The sequence below is a fragment of the Leguminivora glycinivorella genome, chromosome 10, assembly GCF_023078275.1.
Source record: "Leguminivora glycinivorella isolate SPB_JAAS2020 chromosome 10, LegGlyc_1.1, whole genome shotgun sequence".
In the NCBI taxonomy this organism is placed as follows: Eukaryota; Metazoa; Arthropoda; class Insecta; order Lepidoptera; family Tortricidae; genus Leguminivora; species Leguminivora glycinivorella.
In genome coordinates, this window is record NC_062980.1 from 7,611,644 (window position 1) to 7,625,626 (window position 13,983).

The 13,983-nt window shown below is 37.6% G+C and overlaps 1 protein-coding gene across 3 annotated transcripts in view; it reads right to left on the reverse strand.

Moving 5' to 3' along the window:
- Window positions 1-2,869: 2,869 nt before the first annotated feature.
- LOC125230146 (G-protein coupled receptor Mth2-like) overlaps window positions 2,870-13,983 on the reverse strand; it is an 87,192-nt gene continuing 76,078 nt past the window's right edge. For 2 of the 3 annotated variants that reach the window (XM_048135185.1, XM_048135184.1), the window contains 2 exons: window positions 6,724-6,868; window positions 2,870-4,148 (listed from right to left, as the gene is read on the reverse strand). In XM_048135185.1, the coding sequence (XP_047991142.1) occupies window positions 6,733-6,868 (136 nt within the window). In that variant the 3' untranslated portion in view covers window positions 2,870-4,148; window positions 6,724-6,732. Of the gene's footprint in view, window positions 4,149-6,476; window positions 6,869-13,983 lie in introns of those variants that run through there. The other variant, XM_048135186.1, reaches the window with a different exon arrangement.

The following is a 13,983-nucleotide window of genomic DNA, read 5'->3' on the forward strand; positions in this document are numbered from 1 at the left end:
TATATCGTCACTAATTTTAAAAAATCTCGTATCTCACGCTGTTCCTCAAAGTTAAAACGCAGTAAGTCTATATGCATTCCATACATACTTACTACAATTTTCTTTTCATTGACAGACGAAGATACACGTTTTTTTAAAAGTAGTGACGATATGTTCTATATAGGTACCTGTCAGGATTAGGGTCACTTTTACAAGTCGTCGAGGATGGAACAGGTAAATAATTGAAATTTCTTTAAAAATCAACAACTATCCTTTCTTGTTTTTAGTCCTGTTTATTCTACTCTATCGGTTCTTGGTAGGCACTCGAGGTCCGCTTTGGCAGCTAGTCTCAATATTGACAAGGGAAAGTTTTAATATCATAAAATAAAACACGACATAGGCTTTGAACAATGTAATAAAAAAGCTTGAATTGATTCTGATCCAGAATACATTTACGTCTTAATCTAATGGCCATCATAAGATTTATCGACATGTAATTGAATAGGTCTTCACCTTCAACAGGAGGGGTTCTTACAGAATAACTTATTAAACTTTGTAATATAATTAATGTTAAGTACCAAATAGTAAGAAATAAAAGGCTCTTTTATTTTATTTTTATATTTTATTAATTGAATAGGGCCAGTTGCATCAACCACATTTGACAGACACATCATCGTCACGCAGCAGATGTCTATGGAACTTCCCATACAATAAAATTTAACGAACGCTTTAACGGTGACAGACGGTTTGATGCAACCGGCCCTAAGTCAAGAATAAGTAGGTATTATATTAATTAAGTAGATAGTTTTTGTCATAATGTTTTAAGTTACTATACCTACTTAGTACTAACAAAAAGTGGTACTGACTATTAATTGTTAAATAGTTTAAAGTAGGTACCTAAACATTTACATGCTTAGCCAGCAAAATATGTCTTTGTACCACAAAATATCTTTCAAATAACACTTTATTGTACCTAGGTAAATACCTCTATATAACATTAAAAATGTAACTAAATGAAATAAAAAATAATGTGATGTAAAATGATCCATTAATAAGTCAATGTTAAGATAAGTTACCATTTATATGAAATTACTTTGTATACATATATGTGAAGAAATATATAATTTTACATGCGCTTCTGAAGTATCAAGAGAGCCTTTACCAGTTGGTGTGGTGAAAATGATTAGTTGATTACCTACAGAACGTTATTTTAATTACTTAATGAAAGGCACAAACAGCGAAGAGTGAATTTATGCACCATAAGCAAGTGTACTCGTATAATCATTAGGGTGGAGCGAAAAAACACTTTTCTGGAATTATCAAACCTAATAGTTATCATTCAATCAGTGCCCCTTAGTCTATGAAGAATTATCTAAAAGTTGAATTTTCAGGTTTGTATGAGATTTTCAAAATTTCAAACCTAATGCGGAGGCAGAAGATGTTGATTTAAAAAGCTGAAAATTTGCACAAAGGCTTCATAGACTAAGGGCCATTGATTGATAACTTTTAGGTTTGCTAATTCCAGAAAAGTGTTTTTTCGCTCCACCCTAATAATCATCCCTTTATCGCCCACTGCTGATGAACATAAAGTCATTCTTCCAGCAGGTACACCAGTTGTCCCGGCCCTGTATGCGTAGCCGAATGCACAAACGCTCACGAAACATCTCTTTCGCAGCTACTTATCTATCTCTATCGCTCTTGCGTATTTTCGCGACAGAGCCAGACTACCTTTCGCGGCGTTTTATTTTCGTTTCACGTCGTAGAAATGCTATTCGGCTACGGGGCCAAAATAGAGATAGAGAAAAATATCTACGAGCGTTTTTTTTTTGTGTGCGTTTGTCGCAATTTTCCGTCGCCTATTTTGATGAGCGGTCAAGGATGCCAGGTACTTCTTAATATCCTATAAGTCCATGTCCCGCCCAACTCCATTTTAGTTCAGTAACGACGAAAGCCGTGTTTTGCACCTTTGGAACGCAACTGGTTAACTCAAAAGCGAGACGTGAAAAACACACGATACATTATTCAAGGAGTTTATTAGGGATGTTGCGAATATTTGCATTCGCTATCGCATATGCGAAAGGTTCGTATTCTTTTAAACATTTGCATTCGCTTCAAACGATGCGAATGCGAATATGTGCAAGTCGCAGCTTGTTCCTCGCCCGCGCCGGCCGCTCCAATTGACAACATTTCATATTTTTGAGTACTACTTTTTATTGTTTGGTTTGAAAGAACTTAATACTAAAAGATACACGTATTTTTTTATTTTTCCAAAAACTGCTATTTTAATGAGAAAATCCCTTCTTATTACTACTTCGAGCAGAAAGAGCGTAAGTTACAAACGTCAAGACGCAGCTTCGTGACGTCACATGTGTTGTTTCATACACCTAAGAAAACGACAAAATCTTTTTAAAAAAATAAAGTTTTAACAGTCAGCTCAAACAGTCCGGTATGTTTGACTGTCAAGTGTCACTGTCAACCCATAGTGAATGACTACGAACCATAGACTAAGCCATGAAATTTTTAATATCTTTGCTACGAACTGTGATAAGTGTCACTGTCAAACTCAAGGGACATCCCAACTGGAAGATTTTTTTCTTATAGTGGCAGCTCTAAATCAGCTATTTGACGTAACTTCCCCTTTAAACTATTTTTATGATTTTTTATACTAAAAATACGGAAAAAAAAATTTAAAAAAATATTTATGTGATCTACAAGCGTATATCTCGAAATGGTTTTCGATTTAGGGACATTGAAAATTTTGAAACGTTGTCAATTGCTACTTGTCGACTGTCGACTCGCGCATGCGCAGATAGCTCAAATTCGTACGGCGTGAAGTTCGTACTCGGCATTTTGACCAATAGTAAGCATTTTTACCTAGCGGATTGTTGGTGATTGCTTGGTTTTTATTTTGTTTTTTTATTAAATTCAGCGATATTCGCATTCGCATTCGCACATTCGCATTCTGAATATTCGCATTCGCGAATGTGACACATGCGACATTCGTGACATCCCTAGACTTGATACATTGCAAGGCATGCCAAGTTGCCAGAATATAAAGTGCTTCTTATGAAATGAAAAGAAATAGACGCCTCGTTTTTAAATTTACCTAACCCTTATGCGTACTTATACAATATGATTTTTTTAACGTAATTAATTTAGCAACGTACACGATGCAAAAGCTATTCTATTGTTTTTACAACTTACAGTTTGCCTATTCTAGTAACTTAATTACAGTTTTGTACTCTTTATTCAAAATACCTAGGCACAGTCGGCAGCGGAATTTGTAAAAGCGGAAGCGCCGATTCAAAAACCCTAAAATGCTCCATGATAAGATTGATAAGTTTTCTAAATACGAATAGATAACATACTTATTTAAATAGGTATATGCCAACACTGATGTTGCTGCAAACTGTACCTATGCACAGGTATAGGTACATGTAGTGTGAAAAGATTTGCTTTCGTATTTTTACGGAAACATATGAACGCGTTATGCTATTTCAGTCAGTCTCAGTACCAGACGTAGGTACTGACACCGTCTGAACTAGCATGACAAATAATAATAATAATAATAGTTTATTGCTTCCACATTGGTTTTTTTACAGATGTTCTTAATTCTAAGATTGGATCACAATATGGCACCCTGTAAGGGTATTGCAAACTAACACAAACTATCTAATACTAACACAATATACGAACGTTGCCGGAAAAATACGAACGAAAAGCTATTCGCACTATATCTGTATTAAATATCTTAGTAATTAGAATTAAAAAGCTAGCTAGCCTAGTCATTACACAACGTACAGTACCCGGCGATAATGATTGCCCATCGGTTTTTCGTCTTCGTATAGCGTTGTCTTTTTTTTGCTTATGTGACATTAATTGTCTCTTTCCAAATGCCGATGTGCATTCTTTATCGCCGTTTACTGTACACTCTTTTTGAAACTATGAATGAATATACTTAAAGGTAAAAAAAAACCGATTACCTTACTTAGCTTCACTGAAACAATGGAAACGGATTATGAGTAACCATCGCGGTAACCGAAGACAATACTAGCTTAACTGATGAATTAACTTAAGTACTTATATCTTATATATATATTAGGTACTTAAAACTATAGATGCGCAATTTATGAGAATTCTTTGGCTTTGATATGGCATGTCATCCGGTTCTGAAATAAGATAAATAATTGTTTTGTTAATAATATTATCATCAGCACAGAATACGATAGGCGAGTGCAAGTACAGCGTGCGTAGTCGAATGCACAAACGCTCACGAAACGCTCGTAGATATCTATCTCTATCGCTCTTGCGTATTGGCGCGACAGAGCCAGAGCGCAGACAAGCTTTCGCGGCGTTTCGTTTTCGTTTCGCGTCGTAGAAATGCCATTCGGCTACGGGGCCAGGCCTAGCTTTAGTCACTTACTTAACTGACGCGATAACCCAAAATGAGTTTTAGCCTACAGTCTACATGCTCGATCTTGGGTGGTACCTATCGCGCCAGCTATCGCCGACGCTAAGCTTACGGAGGTTTACCTCCACCACCTCGGACACTGGAGATCAAATGAGGAGTGTCTTTTCAAAAGGGCTTATTTCCACTTTGAACTTTTTTTGGGAAATCGAGAAAAACATAATTCCACGGTATTGATTTTGAAATGAATATTTAATTTGCAAAATTGTAATATTGTAAGTTGACGTTAATGCTATGATTACATCAAACGTAACATGTGTACCTAAATAAATATTTAATTACCATATGTTTTTGAGAATTAGAATCGTCCCACGATAAGTTTGCAATGATTTTCACAGCCTCGCCAGTGCAGATGTTATTTTAAACGTCAAACTTTGATGAAATTATGACGTTTACTTAACCCTTGCAGAGGCGGGGCTATTAAAATCTATGCAGACTTATCGTGGGACGATTCTAAGCACTTTTGATGCGAACTTTTGGGAATTAAGCCCTTTTGTTGTGGCCTCGTAGCGTAAACGTTATTATTTTAAAATAGTTTTATTTAATTTTTGGATTTTGTATTAAGTTAGTTGATATCAATGTTGTTGTACTACATACATTGGTTTATCCACATAAAGGAGGATAATCCCTCCAGGACCACCAAGTTGAATTCCTAAAATGTTGGATTTGCAAAAAGTTGAATTTGCAGGATGTTGAATGTTAAAATGTTGAATTTGTATTATGTTGAGTTCTTTTTATGTCCAAATTGCATAAAGTTGAATTTGCAGCTTGTTGAATCGTAAAATGTTGAATTTGCAGAAAGTTGATTTTTCGGTATGGTGAACCCTAAAATGTTGAATTTCCATAAGATTGAATGTAGCAAAGGTCCCGAGTGATACTTTTACAGCTGATAGGGTTACTAATGACCCTAAATGTGATACAAGTGAAAAAATTTCGTAGTTCGAAAAAAATGAGTTTCGATTTTTTCCGCTTAAATAGCAATCAGGGTATTGGTCTTGTCGGCTGTTGAAGTCCATCATATCAATATTCCCCTTTCGAAATTACCCGAGCATTTCTGTATGTCGAAATTATCTCAAAGCACCCTATTGACTTTTTTTATTTAAACTTTATTGCACAAATTATCAATAAAAAGTACAAATGGCGGACTTAACGCCTTAAGGCATTCTCTACCAGTCAACCATTGGGCAAAACAGAGATAGTTAGTTTGGTGCACAAGATTATAAAGCCAGTATGATATTTGACTTTTGTTACATGCTATATAGTTTTAGGGCACATTTAAGTTCCAAGACTCCACTGATGAGCCTTTTCGAATCATAATGCCTTAAAATTTTGTTCCCCGTTACAGCAATGGGTTAAATACAGTCTGAAGACTGAAATTCATGACCATCAAAGGTACATTTTTTTCTCCTATTAGGACCAAAAAGCTAGCGATTCTGAGTAGAAATCATATTAAAAAATACCCATGTTAAAAAAAGATTCCAGGAATATAAACTTGAGTTCCTAAAATGTTGAAATCCCGAAATGTTGAAAGTATACATTTTGAGAATTCAACTTTTTGATATTTCAACGTTATAAGAATTCAACATTTTGCGAAACTGAAAAAAATCAACATTCTGGGAAAGTCAACGTTTCGGGATTTCAACATTTTAGGAATTCAACCTGGTGGTCCGGGAGGATAAATCATTACACATTTTTCAAAATGTGTTCTAAACTTTGATGTTACTCTTTTTTCTAAAGATCAGGGCGAGACTTTTCGAGCTTTAATCTCAAAACAACACGTAATTTTCTATACTAAAAAAAACTGCATTCATAGTTAAAAAAAAAGAAAAAATGGAAATAAGCCCTTTTGAAAAGACACTCCTCAAATATATGAAAGAGGCACGTTCCTAGCACACAGTCTAATAAGCTCGTGTAGGTGAATACGCGTTACATAGTACGCTATGCTTGCATGAGTGAAATATGACAGCTCGACTGTTCGCGTTTTTGACTGTCGGTAACTGTGAGGTAACCGAGAGGGGGTGGGCGGCACTTTCCGCGGGGGGCGGGAGTGGCCAGGCTGTACGATATGATTCTTTATTATACTGTGCCTCCACTCTGCACATAGTGAAGCTCGTTCATTTTCATCATGGTCTCAGCACTCATCAGTCAATAGGTGTTTTGAACTAGTCCGGACTCCGGGTTACCCATTTCATTACCCAACGAAATTGTCAAATTGTCAAAGCTGAGGTATACCTACTCGATCCTCTTTGTCTAAAGTTAACAATAAGTACAATAACCTGTGATAATTAGTGGAGCTCTTTCATTTTGATCGCGGTCTCGTCGGCCGATACTCGGGTGTCTTCGGTCGGAGCCGAACTCGTCCGGGTTGCCCATTTCCCGAGCCCGTCTGCTACTGTTCTCGTGCCACAGAAGTTATTCCAACTGAAATGAACAAAATACCATATTAATACATTTCGATGCGTGAGGATTTACATAAAATTACGAGTAGGTACTTATAAAAGTATCAAGATGGATATTTTTGAAATATTGGAACTCGTAGCTAGTGTAGCTACTCAAGGGCTCATCAAGTTACTGTTAAACAAGAAACGAAGAAACCCATTAAGTAAGTACCTACAAACTGTTTAGTACGAATACGGTTATACAGTTTTTGAGAAAATTCCTTTTTCTCGTTTTTAGGATTCCGTACCAAACAGATACAAAAGGAACCCTTATGGTGCTTCTCTATCCGTCTGTCTGTCTGTCAAATTTCTAAACATCTCAGGTGCATTAGTACACTAATAATTATACAACAACTTATGAGACAACTCTACTACATACGTACCTACTTCGGCTTGTAAGAATGGTTTTGTCAGTCCTACTGTCGTAAAAGAAATTTCGACCAGACTCACCACTCTCACCAGTCTTTGTCTCAACCAGACAGACGCTTTTCCTAAGAGAAAAACTCCTTTTTTAATTGCAACAATTACTTCTTTTACAGGTGAGTAATACTTGGTAAGTAATAATACGATCTCGCTTTCTTAGGCCAAAATTAATGATGTTCTTATTTATTCAGACTAAATTAGGATATTTAAGTGTGAAGTATGCTATACCTGACATACCTTCTTGATTATGTTCTAGGATTCATCTATGACCTCGTTGCCATAGTAATAATTTAAGTAGAGAAAAACTATCCTGTCATAATATACTTCAAAATAACATTAACATATTTATTGTACTAGAATAATATAAAATAATATATAAAATGTGCTTCAGCTTTCTTTTTAATAGTCGTTAATCAAGTTCTCACGCACGCCAGCTTCCACGCTCATCAGTGAGAACTTTACATGGTAGCAGAGGTGAAACTGTAAGTCGAAATGTCTAATACGAAAATAGATCCACTTACAAAAGATAACTACGACACTTGGATTATACAAGCCGAAGCCGTTCTAGTACGTCACAAACTATTTAAATATGTAGAAAACGCCCTGACCGACGATGCGTCTGCTGAAGAGAAAGAAAAGGACAGACTTGCAAAATCCGAGCTTATCCTTATCATAGCTCCGTCCGAACTCAAGCAAATAAAAAACTGCAGCACTGCCAAGGCATTATGGGACAAATTGAAGGACACTTACGCCAGCAAGGGACCTGCTCGTAAAGCGACCCTTCTCAAGCAATTAATCCTAACTAAATTAGAAAACCAAGATGTACGAACACACTTGAACAAATTTATGGATACAGTTGACAAGCTGGCTGACATGGACGTTAGTATAAACGATGATTTGTTAACGATCATGATGTTGTACAGTCTCTCTCCAGAATACGAGAACTTCAGAGTCGCTATTGAAACGCGCGATACTCTTCCAAAGCCTGAAGTGCTTAAAACCAAAATCTTAGAAGAGTTTGAAGCCCGTCATAATAAAATCGTGACCAATGACGACGAACCTGAAACATCATATCAAGAAGAAGCGTTATACGCATCATGTCGTATTTGCAAACGAAGAGGCAATATCTTCAAACGCAAAGCACATAAGATTTGTACAAGCTGCTGGAAGAAAAATAATGAGAAGCCAAAGCAGAAACAAAACATTGACTCTCATCGTAACCATATTGCTACCCAGTGTCTTCTAACACGAAACAAGAAGCCTGAAAACAGCACATGGATTGTGGACAGCGGCTGTACCTCTCATATGACTTTTCAAAGAGACCTATTCAAAAATATTGAGAAAACATCCAGACAACTGAACTTCGCAACTGAAGACTTTACCGCAGAGATCGAAGGGAAAGGTACAGTCTCTTTCACAACTAAAAATGGAAGCGGTGATGCACTTACGCACCTGAAAGACACGCTGTATGTACCCAGTCTTTGCACCAACCTACTGTCTGTGAGCAAAATAACAGACGCTGGATGTTCAGTTCTATTTACTAAGAACAAGGCCACAGTAAACAATCCAAAAGAGAAAATTGTACTTACTGCCTTCAAAGAAAACGGTCTCTACTACATAAAACCAAACAAGCACGAGTGCTACAACCTGACCACAGATGACGATGAAACACCTCCAACTACTAAACAAAAAACTGAATCATCAAGCATCGAAGATTGGCACAAGAAATTGGGACATATGAACACCAAAGACTTGAAATTAGCACTTGAAAATCAAAATATCATTGGCTTGCACTTTAACCCTAAAGAAACATTACCGGAATGTGAAGCATGCATTCAAGCGAAAATGCATAGAGTACCGGCTCCTCGTGAGAAAACAACTCAAAGAACGACTGAACGCTTACAAATTGTTCACTCAGATGTTTGTGGACCTATCCGAACGCCCACAATAAACGGGAACAAGTACTTTGTCACATTCATCGATGACTATTCCCGATACTGTCGAGTGTACTTAATGAAATCCAAAAGCGAAGTCTTGGACAAATTTAAAGAGTTCAAAGAGTTAGCGGAAACGCACACTGGGAACAAACTCAAGGTACTACAATCCGATAATGGCACAGAATATATCAACAGGGACTTCGACGCTTATCTCAAACGTAGTGGGATACAGAGAAGACTAAGTGCGCCTCACACAGCTCACCAAAACGGATTAGCAGAGAGAAAAAATCGCACTTTGATCGAAAAAGCAAGAGCCCTGATGATCGACGCAAAAGCACCATTAAATTTCTGGGGTGAAGCAATCATAACAGCAAACTATCTGTCGAACAGAAGCTTAAACAGTGCTATCGAAAACAAAACACCATTCGAACTATGGGTTGGTAGAAAACCTATCATTCACCACCTGTATGTATTTGGCTCTAAAACTTTTGTTCTCATTAAAGGCACAAATGGTCACAAATTCGCACCAAAAGCAATTCCTGGCATGTTTGTTGGCTACTCTGAAACATCAAAAGCATTCAAGATTCTTCTGCCATCTAAAAATAAAGTGGTTGTATCGAAGGACGTCCGCGTGATGAAATCCATGTTTTACGACAAAACAAACAAAAACGACATCACCGATCTTTTCAACGATGACTGCTCCACCAAACCTCCAGAACCTTCAAAACCGTCAAAATTACCACATAAACAAGTGACAATACAACTTGACGACGATGAAGATGGAGACGAGACACCGCTTAACACCAGTAGTGACACCGAAGATGAATATCTCGACAATACGTTGCAACCAAACTCGGTCAACAGCACTGATAGTGTTCAACAACAGGAACCACAAAACTATGAAAGTGAGTACGAGTCTCTTTCCGGTTCTCACAACTTTGTCGATGATAACGAACCTTCTAATCCTGCTGACGCAGAAGATCTAAGTGAGACGATTGATGTTCATGCTTCAACTTCAACTCCAACTCGAACTTTGAGAAACAGGTCTACCATTGCAGCTCCAAAAAGGTATGACAATTTCATTTTGGCTGCAGCTGAAGAAGTTGAAAATCTTCATAAACCGAAAGAACCTGAAACTTTCAAAGAGGCAATGGAATGCCCAGACAGCAAGAAATGGCAAGAAGCAATGAAAAGTGAAATTCGCTCATTGAAGGACAACCAAACATGGGATCTGGTCGAGCTACCCAAAGGACGTAAAGCCCTACCATGCAAATGGGTGTACAAGGTAAAAATGAACCCTGATGGTTCCGTCGAAAGGTACAAGGCCAGAATGGTCATCAAAGGCTATTCCCAGATACCTGGAGTGGACTACGACAGAACGTTCAGCCCAGTGGTTCGTCTGAGCACTGTACGTTCACTGCTTGCCATCGCTACTCATGAAAATCTGAAACTGACACAGTTTGACGTCACGACCGCCTTCCTAAATGGAGAAGTCAAGGAAGAAATCTTTATGAAACAACCCGAAGGATATCGTGATGGTACCAAAAGAGTTTGTAAATTGAAACGAAGTTTGTATGGATTAAAGCAAGCGCCACGCTGCTGGAATACCTGCATAGCAGACTATTTACTGCAAACCGGATTCAAGCAGAGCGAGGCGGATCCATGCCTGTTTATGCGAACCAGAGGACAGTCCAAGGTTGTGATAGCTCTATACGTGGACGATGGACTTGTAGCGCATAACTCTACAAAAGCAGGAGACGAGTTCTTGAATGAGTTAAGAGCCAGATTCCAAATAACCACCAAACCAGCGTCTTACTTCCTCGGAATGGAAATCAACGTGCAAAAAGACTCCATATCTCTATCTCAAAAATCGTACATCAACAAAGTACTAGAAAAATATGGTATGTCTAACTGCAAGTCAGCACCATCACCGATGATAAAAGATATTGCGGGAGCAGACGACAACATTAAATCAAACTTTCCTTATAGGCAAGCCGTAGGCGCTTTAGCCTATTTATCTGTAGGTACGAGGCCTGATATCTCCTACGCTGTTGGAGTAGCCTCAAGACATTTGGAAGCACCTACTAAGGAAGATATGATGCTTGTTAAGCGCATATTGAGATATCTAAAAGGGACCCAAGAAAAGGCCCTAATCTTTACAAAACAGACACCGCCGCACTTGGTCTGCTATAGCGACGCAGATCACGGAGGAGACCAGAATACTGGACGATCAACATCTGGTATGGTTTGCTTGTTCTCTGGCGCCGCAATAAGCTGGCGAAGCCAAAAGCAAACTACTGTTTCCATTTCATCGACAGAGGCTGAAGTAATAGCAGCAAGCGAAGCAGCCCAAGAAATATTATGGCTAAATCGATTGTTCAGCGATCTGACTAAAACGGAAAAGCCAGTTCTGAGATTGGATAACAAATCAGCTGTCTACCTAGCGCATAATCCTAAATATGAATATCACAAGCGCACCAAGCACATTAAATTAAAACACTTCTTTGTTAGGGAATGTGTGAACAATGAAGACTTCAGCGTTGAACAAGTTCCTGGCGAAACCCAACTCACTGACATATTTACGAAGCCTTTGTTTGGACCCAGACTTCAGGAATTGAGTTACAGAATGGGACTTAAGAATTTATCCTGAAATTCTTTAAACTTCCGAGGGTGTGAAGTATGCTATACCTGACATACCTTCTTGATTATGTTCTAGGATTCATCTATGACCTCGTTGCCATAGTAATAATTTAAGTAGAGAAAAACTATCCTGTCATAATATACTTCAAAATAACATTAACATATTTATTGTACTAGAATAATATAAAATAATATATAAAATGTGCTTCAGCTTTCTTTTCAATAGTCGTTAATCAAGTTCTCACGCACGCCAGCTTCCACGCTCATCAGTGAGAACTTTACATTAAGTTCATGAAATAATACGCGTAGACCATGAAAATCAGTCCTATAGGTATAACTTTGGGTCGCGACTTGCGACTATCGAGTGGGTTCTGAAATATTACGATAAATATTGATTCTAAAACAGACATCATTCAGTATTTCAGTATTGTAGTGTATTGCATGTATTAGAGCGAGTGAGATGTCCGAAAACTAAATAGCATGTTTGAAAAATCATTCTGGTTTCAGCGTGTGCTCGAATTGACCTGTAAGCCAGCGGGAATCAAGTTCTACACCTACTTAGCACTAGTTCGAAACTAAGTTAGTAATACAAACATTTCCACATAAATTGCTTCATTAAGTATCGCCTCGCCGGCAATTTAGTGGCTTTCTGACGATGCTAACAAACTACTGCGCTAATTGATTAGTTTCATAGCTTCGTACCGGCGTACATTTACTTCATAAGGTCTTATGGTTGTCGTAAAGACGGGGAATAACACTTGGGAGGAGGGAGAATTCATAAATGTGAAATATGATTAGGATATCAAAGCTTATGGCTTGTTTTGCTACTATATTGCGTTATAATTATAAGGTCTTGTTTATTTTGCCGACTGGGCACTGTTCCAATAAATACGTGAATACCAGTAACTATGACTGATGAATAGGTAAAGTACTTTTCACCATAGTCTATAGAGCCAATTTGGCCACAAGTCGTCTCCTTCACGATTTTCGTCGACATCTTTTCTAAATACCTAAAACAGGTACCTATGGATATGTTCCTCGTTCTCTTCAGATTACGAATTGACCTGTTTTAGTTTAAGGAGGGGGGACGGGTCGAGAAAAAGGGGGGGAAAGATGGCGACCGACCATCATAGATATTTATTCACATCTCGAGTCCTATGGCACCAATCTGTTCGTGCGAGGTGTCATTTGAAAGCTTATTAAACCTACTTTAATTGTGTTCAACCCCTGGTATTGATCTTTACCACACCAACTGGTAAAGATCAATTTTGCTATGCGAAAACTAATAGCAAAATTGCATTTTATCCACAAGAGTGCAAAGTAATTTCATACAAATTTTAACTTGATGCCTTGAGCAGGCTGGTAGAATTTACCTACAAATAATTATTTTGAATCATAAATATTGAATAGATAGCTAGATTTGATTTAAATTGATGTTTTATAGGTAGTCAGTATTTTGTTCGTATTGGTGTGGTGAAAAATGTTGTGTTTCACTCGGCGGCAAAGTTTGTTTAACCTACGTGCCTTGAGACCCTCGCAATACTCAAGATTCCACTTTTTGAACCTCTCGCTACGCTCGCGGTTCAATATTGGAATCTTTCGCTTGCTCGGGTATCAATATTGGCACGTGCGGTTAAACAACAACTTTGCCCCCTTGTAAAACAAATAACCATTTTTGTGACAAGAAACACTTATACACGCTTAACCATCTGTTCTGCCGCGATGTCTTACTGCAAAAGTACACTGAGAGAAAAAACAACCAATTTTCATGTTCGTTCAACAAGTTTTTTGGTTAAAATAGCGCCTACGTGCTCTTTGGTTCAAACATCAAGTTAGACTTTGTTAAGTGTAGGTAACTAGTAAAATCTACAAGTTTCATTTTATTTTAATCAATATTTTATTTGAATCAACATGTCGATTTTATAAAAGCGACATGACTCATATTGTTTTAACATATGTTTGGCTGATTCAATCAAATATCTTTTAACAAGTTTGACCTTGTTGTTCGAACAAATTCGACTTGTATCATCAACATCGTGATTTATTCCGTTTACTTACTAAAATACCTTTGTTTTAAACGGATAAACCCGCAACAAGT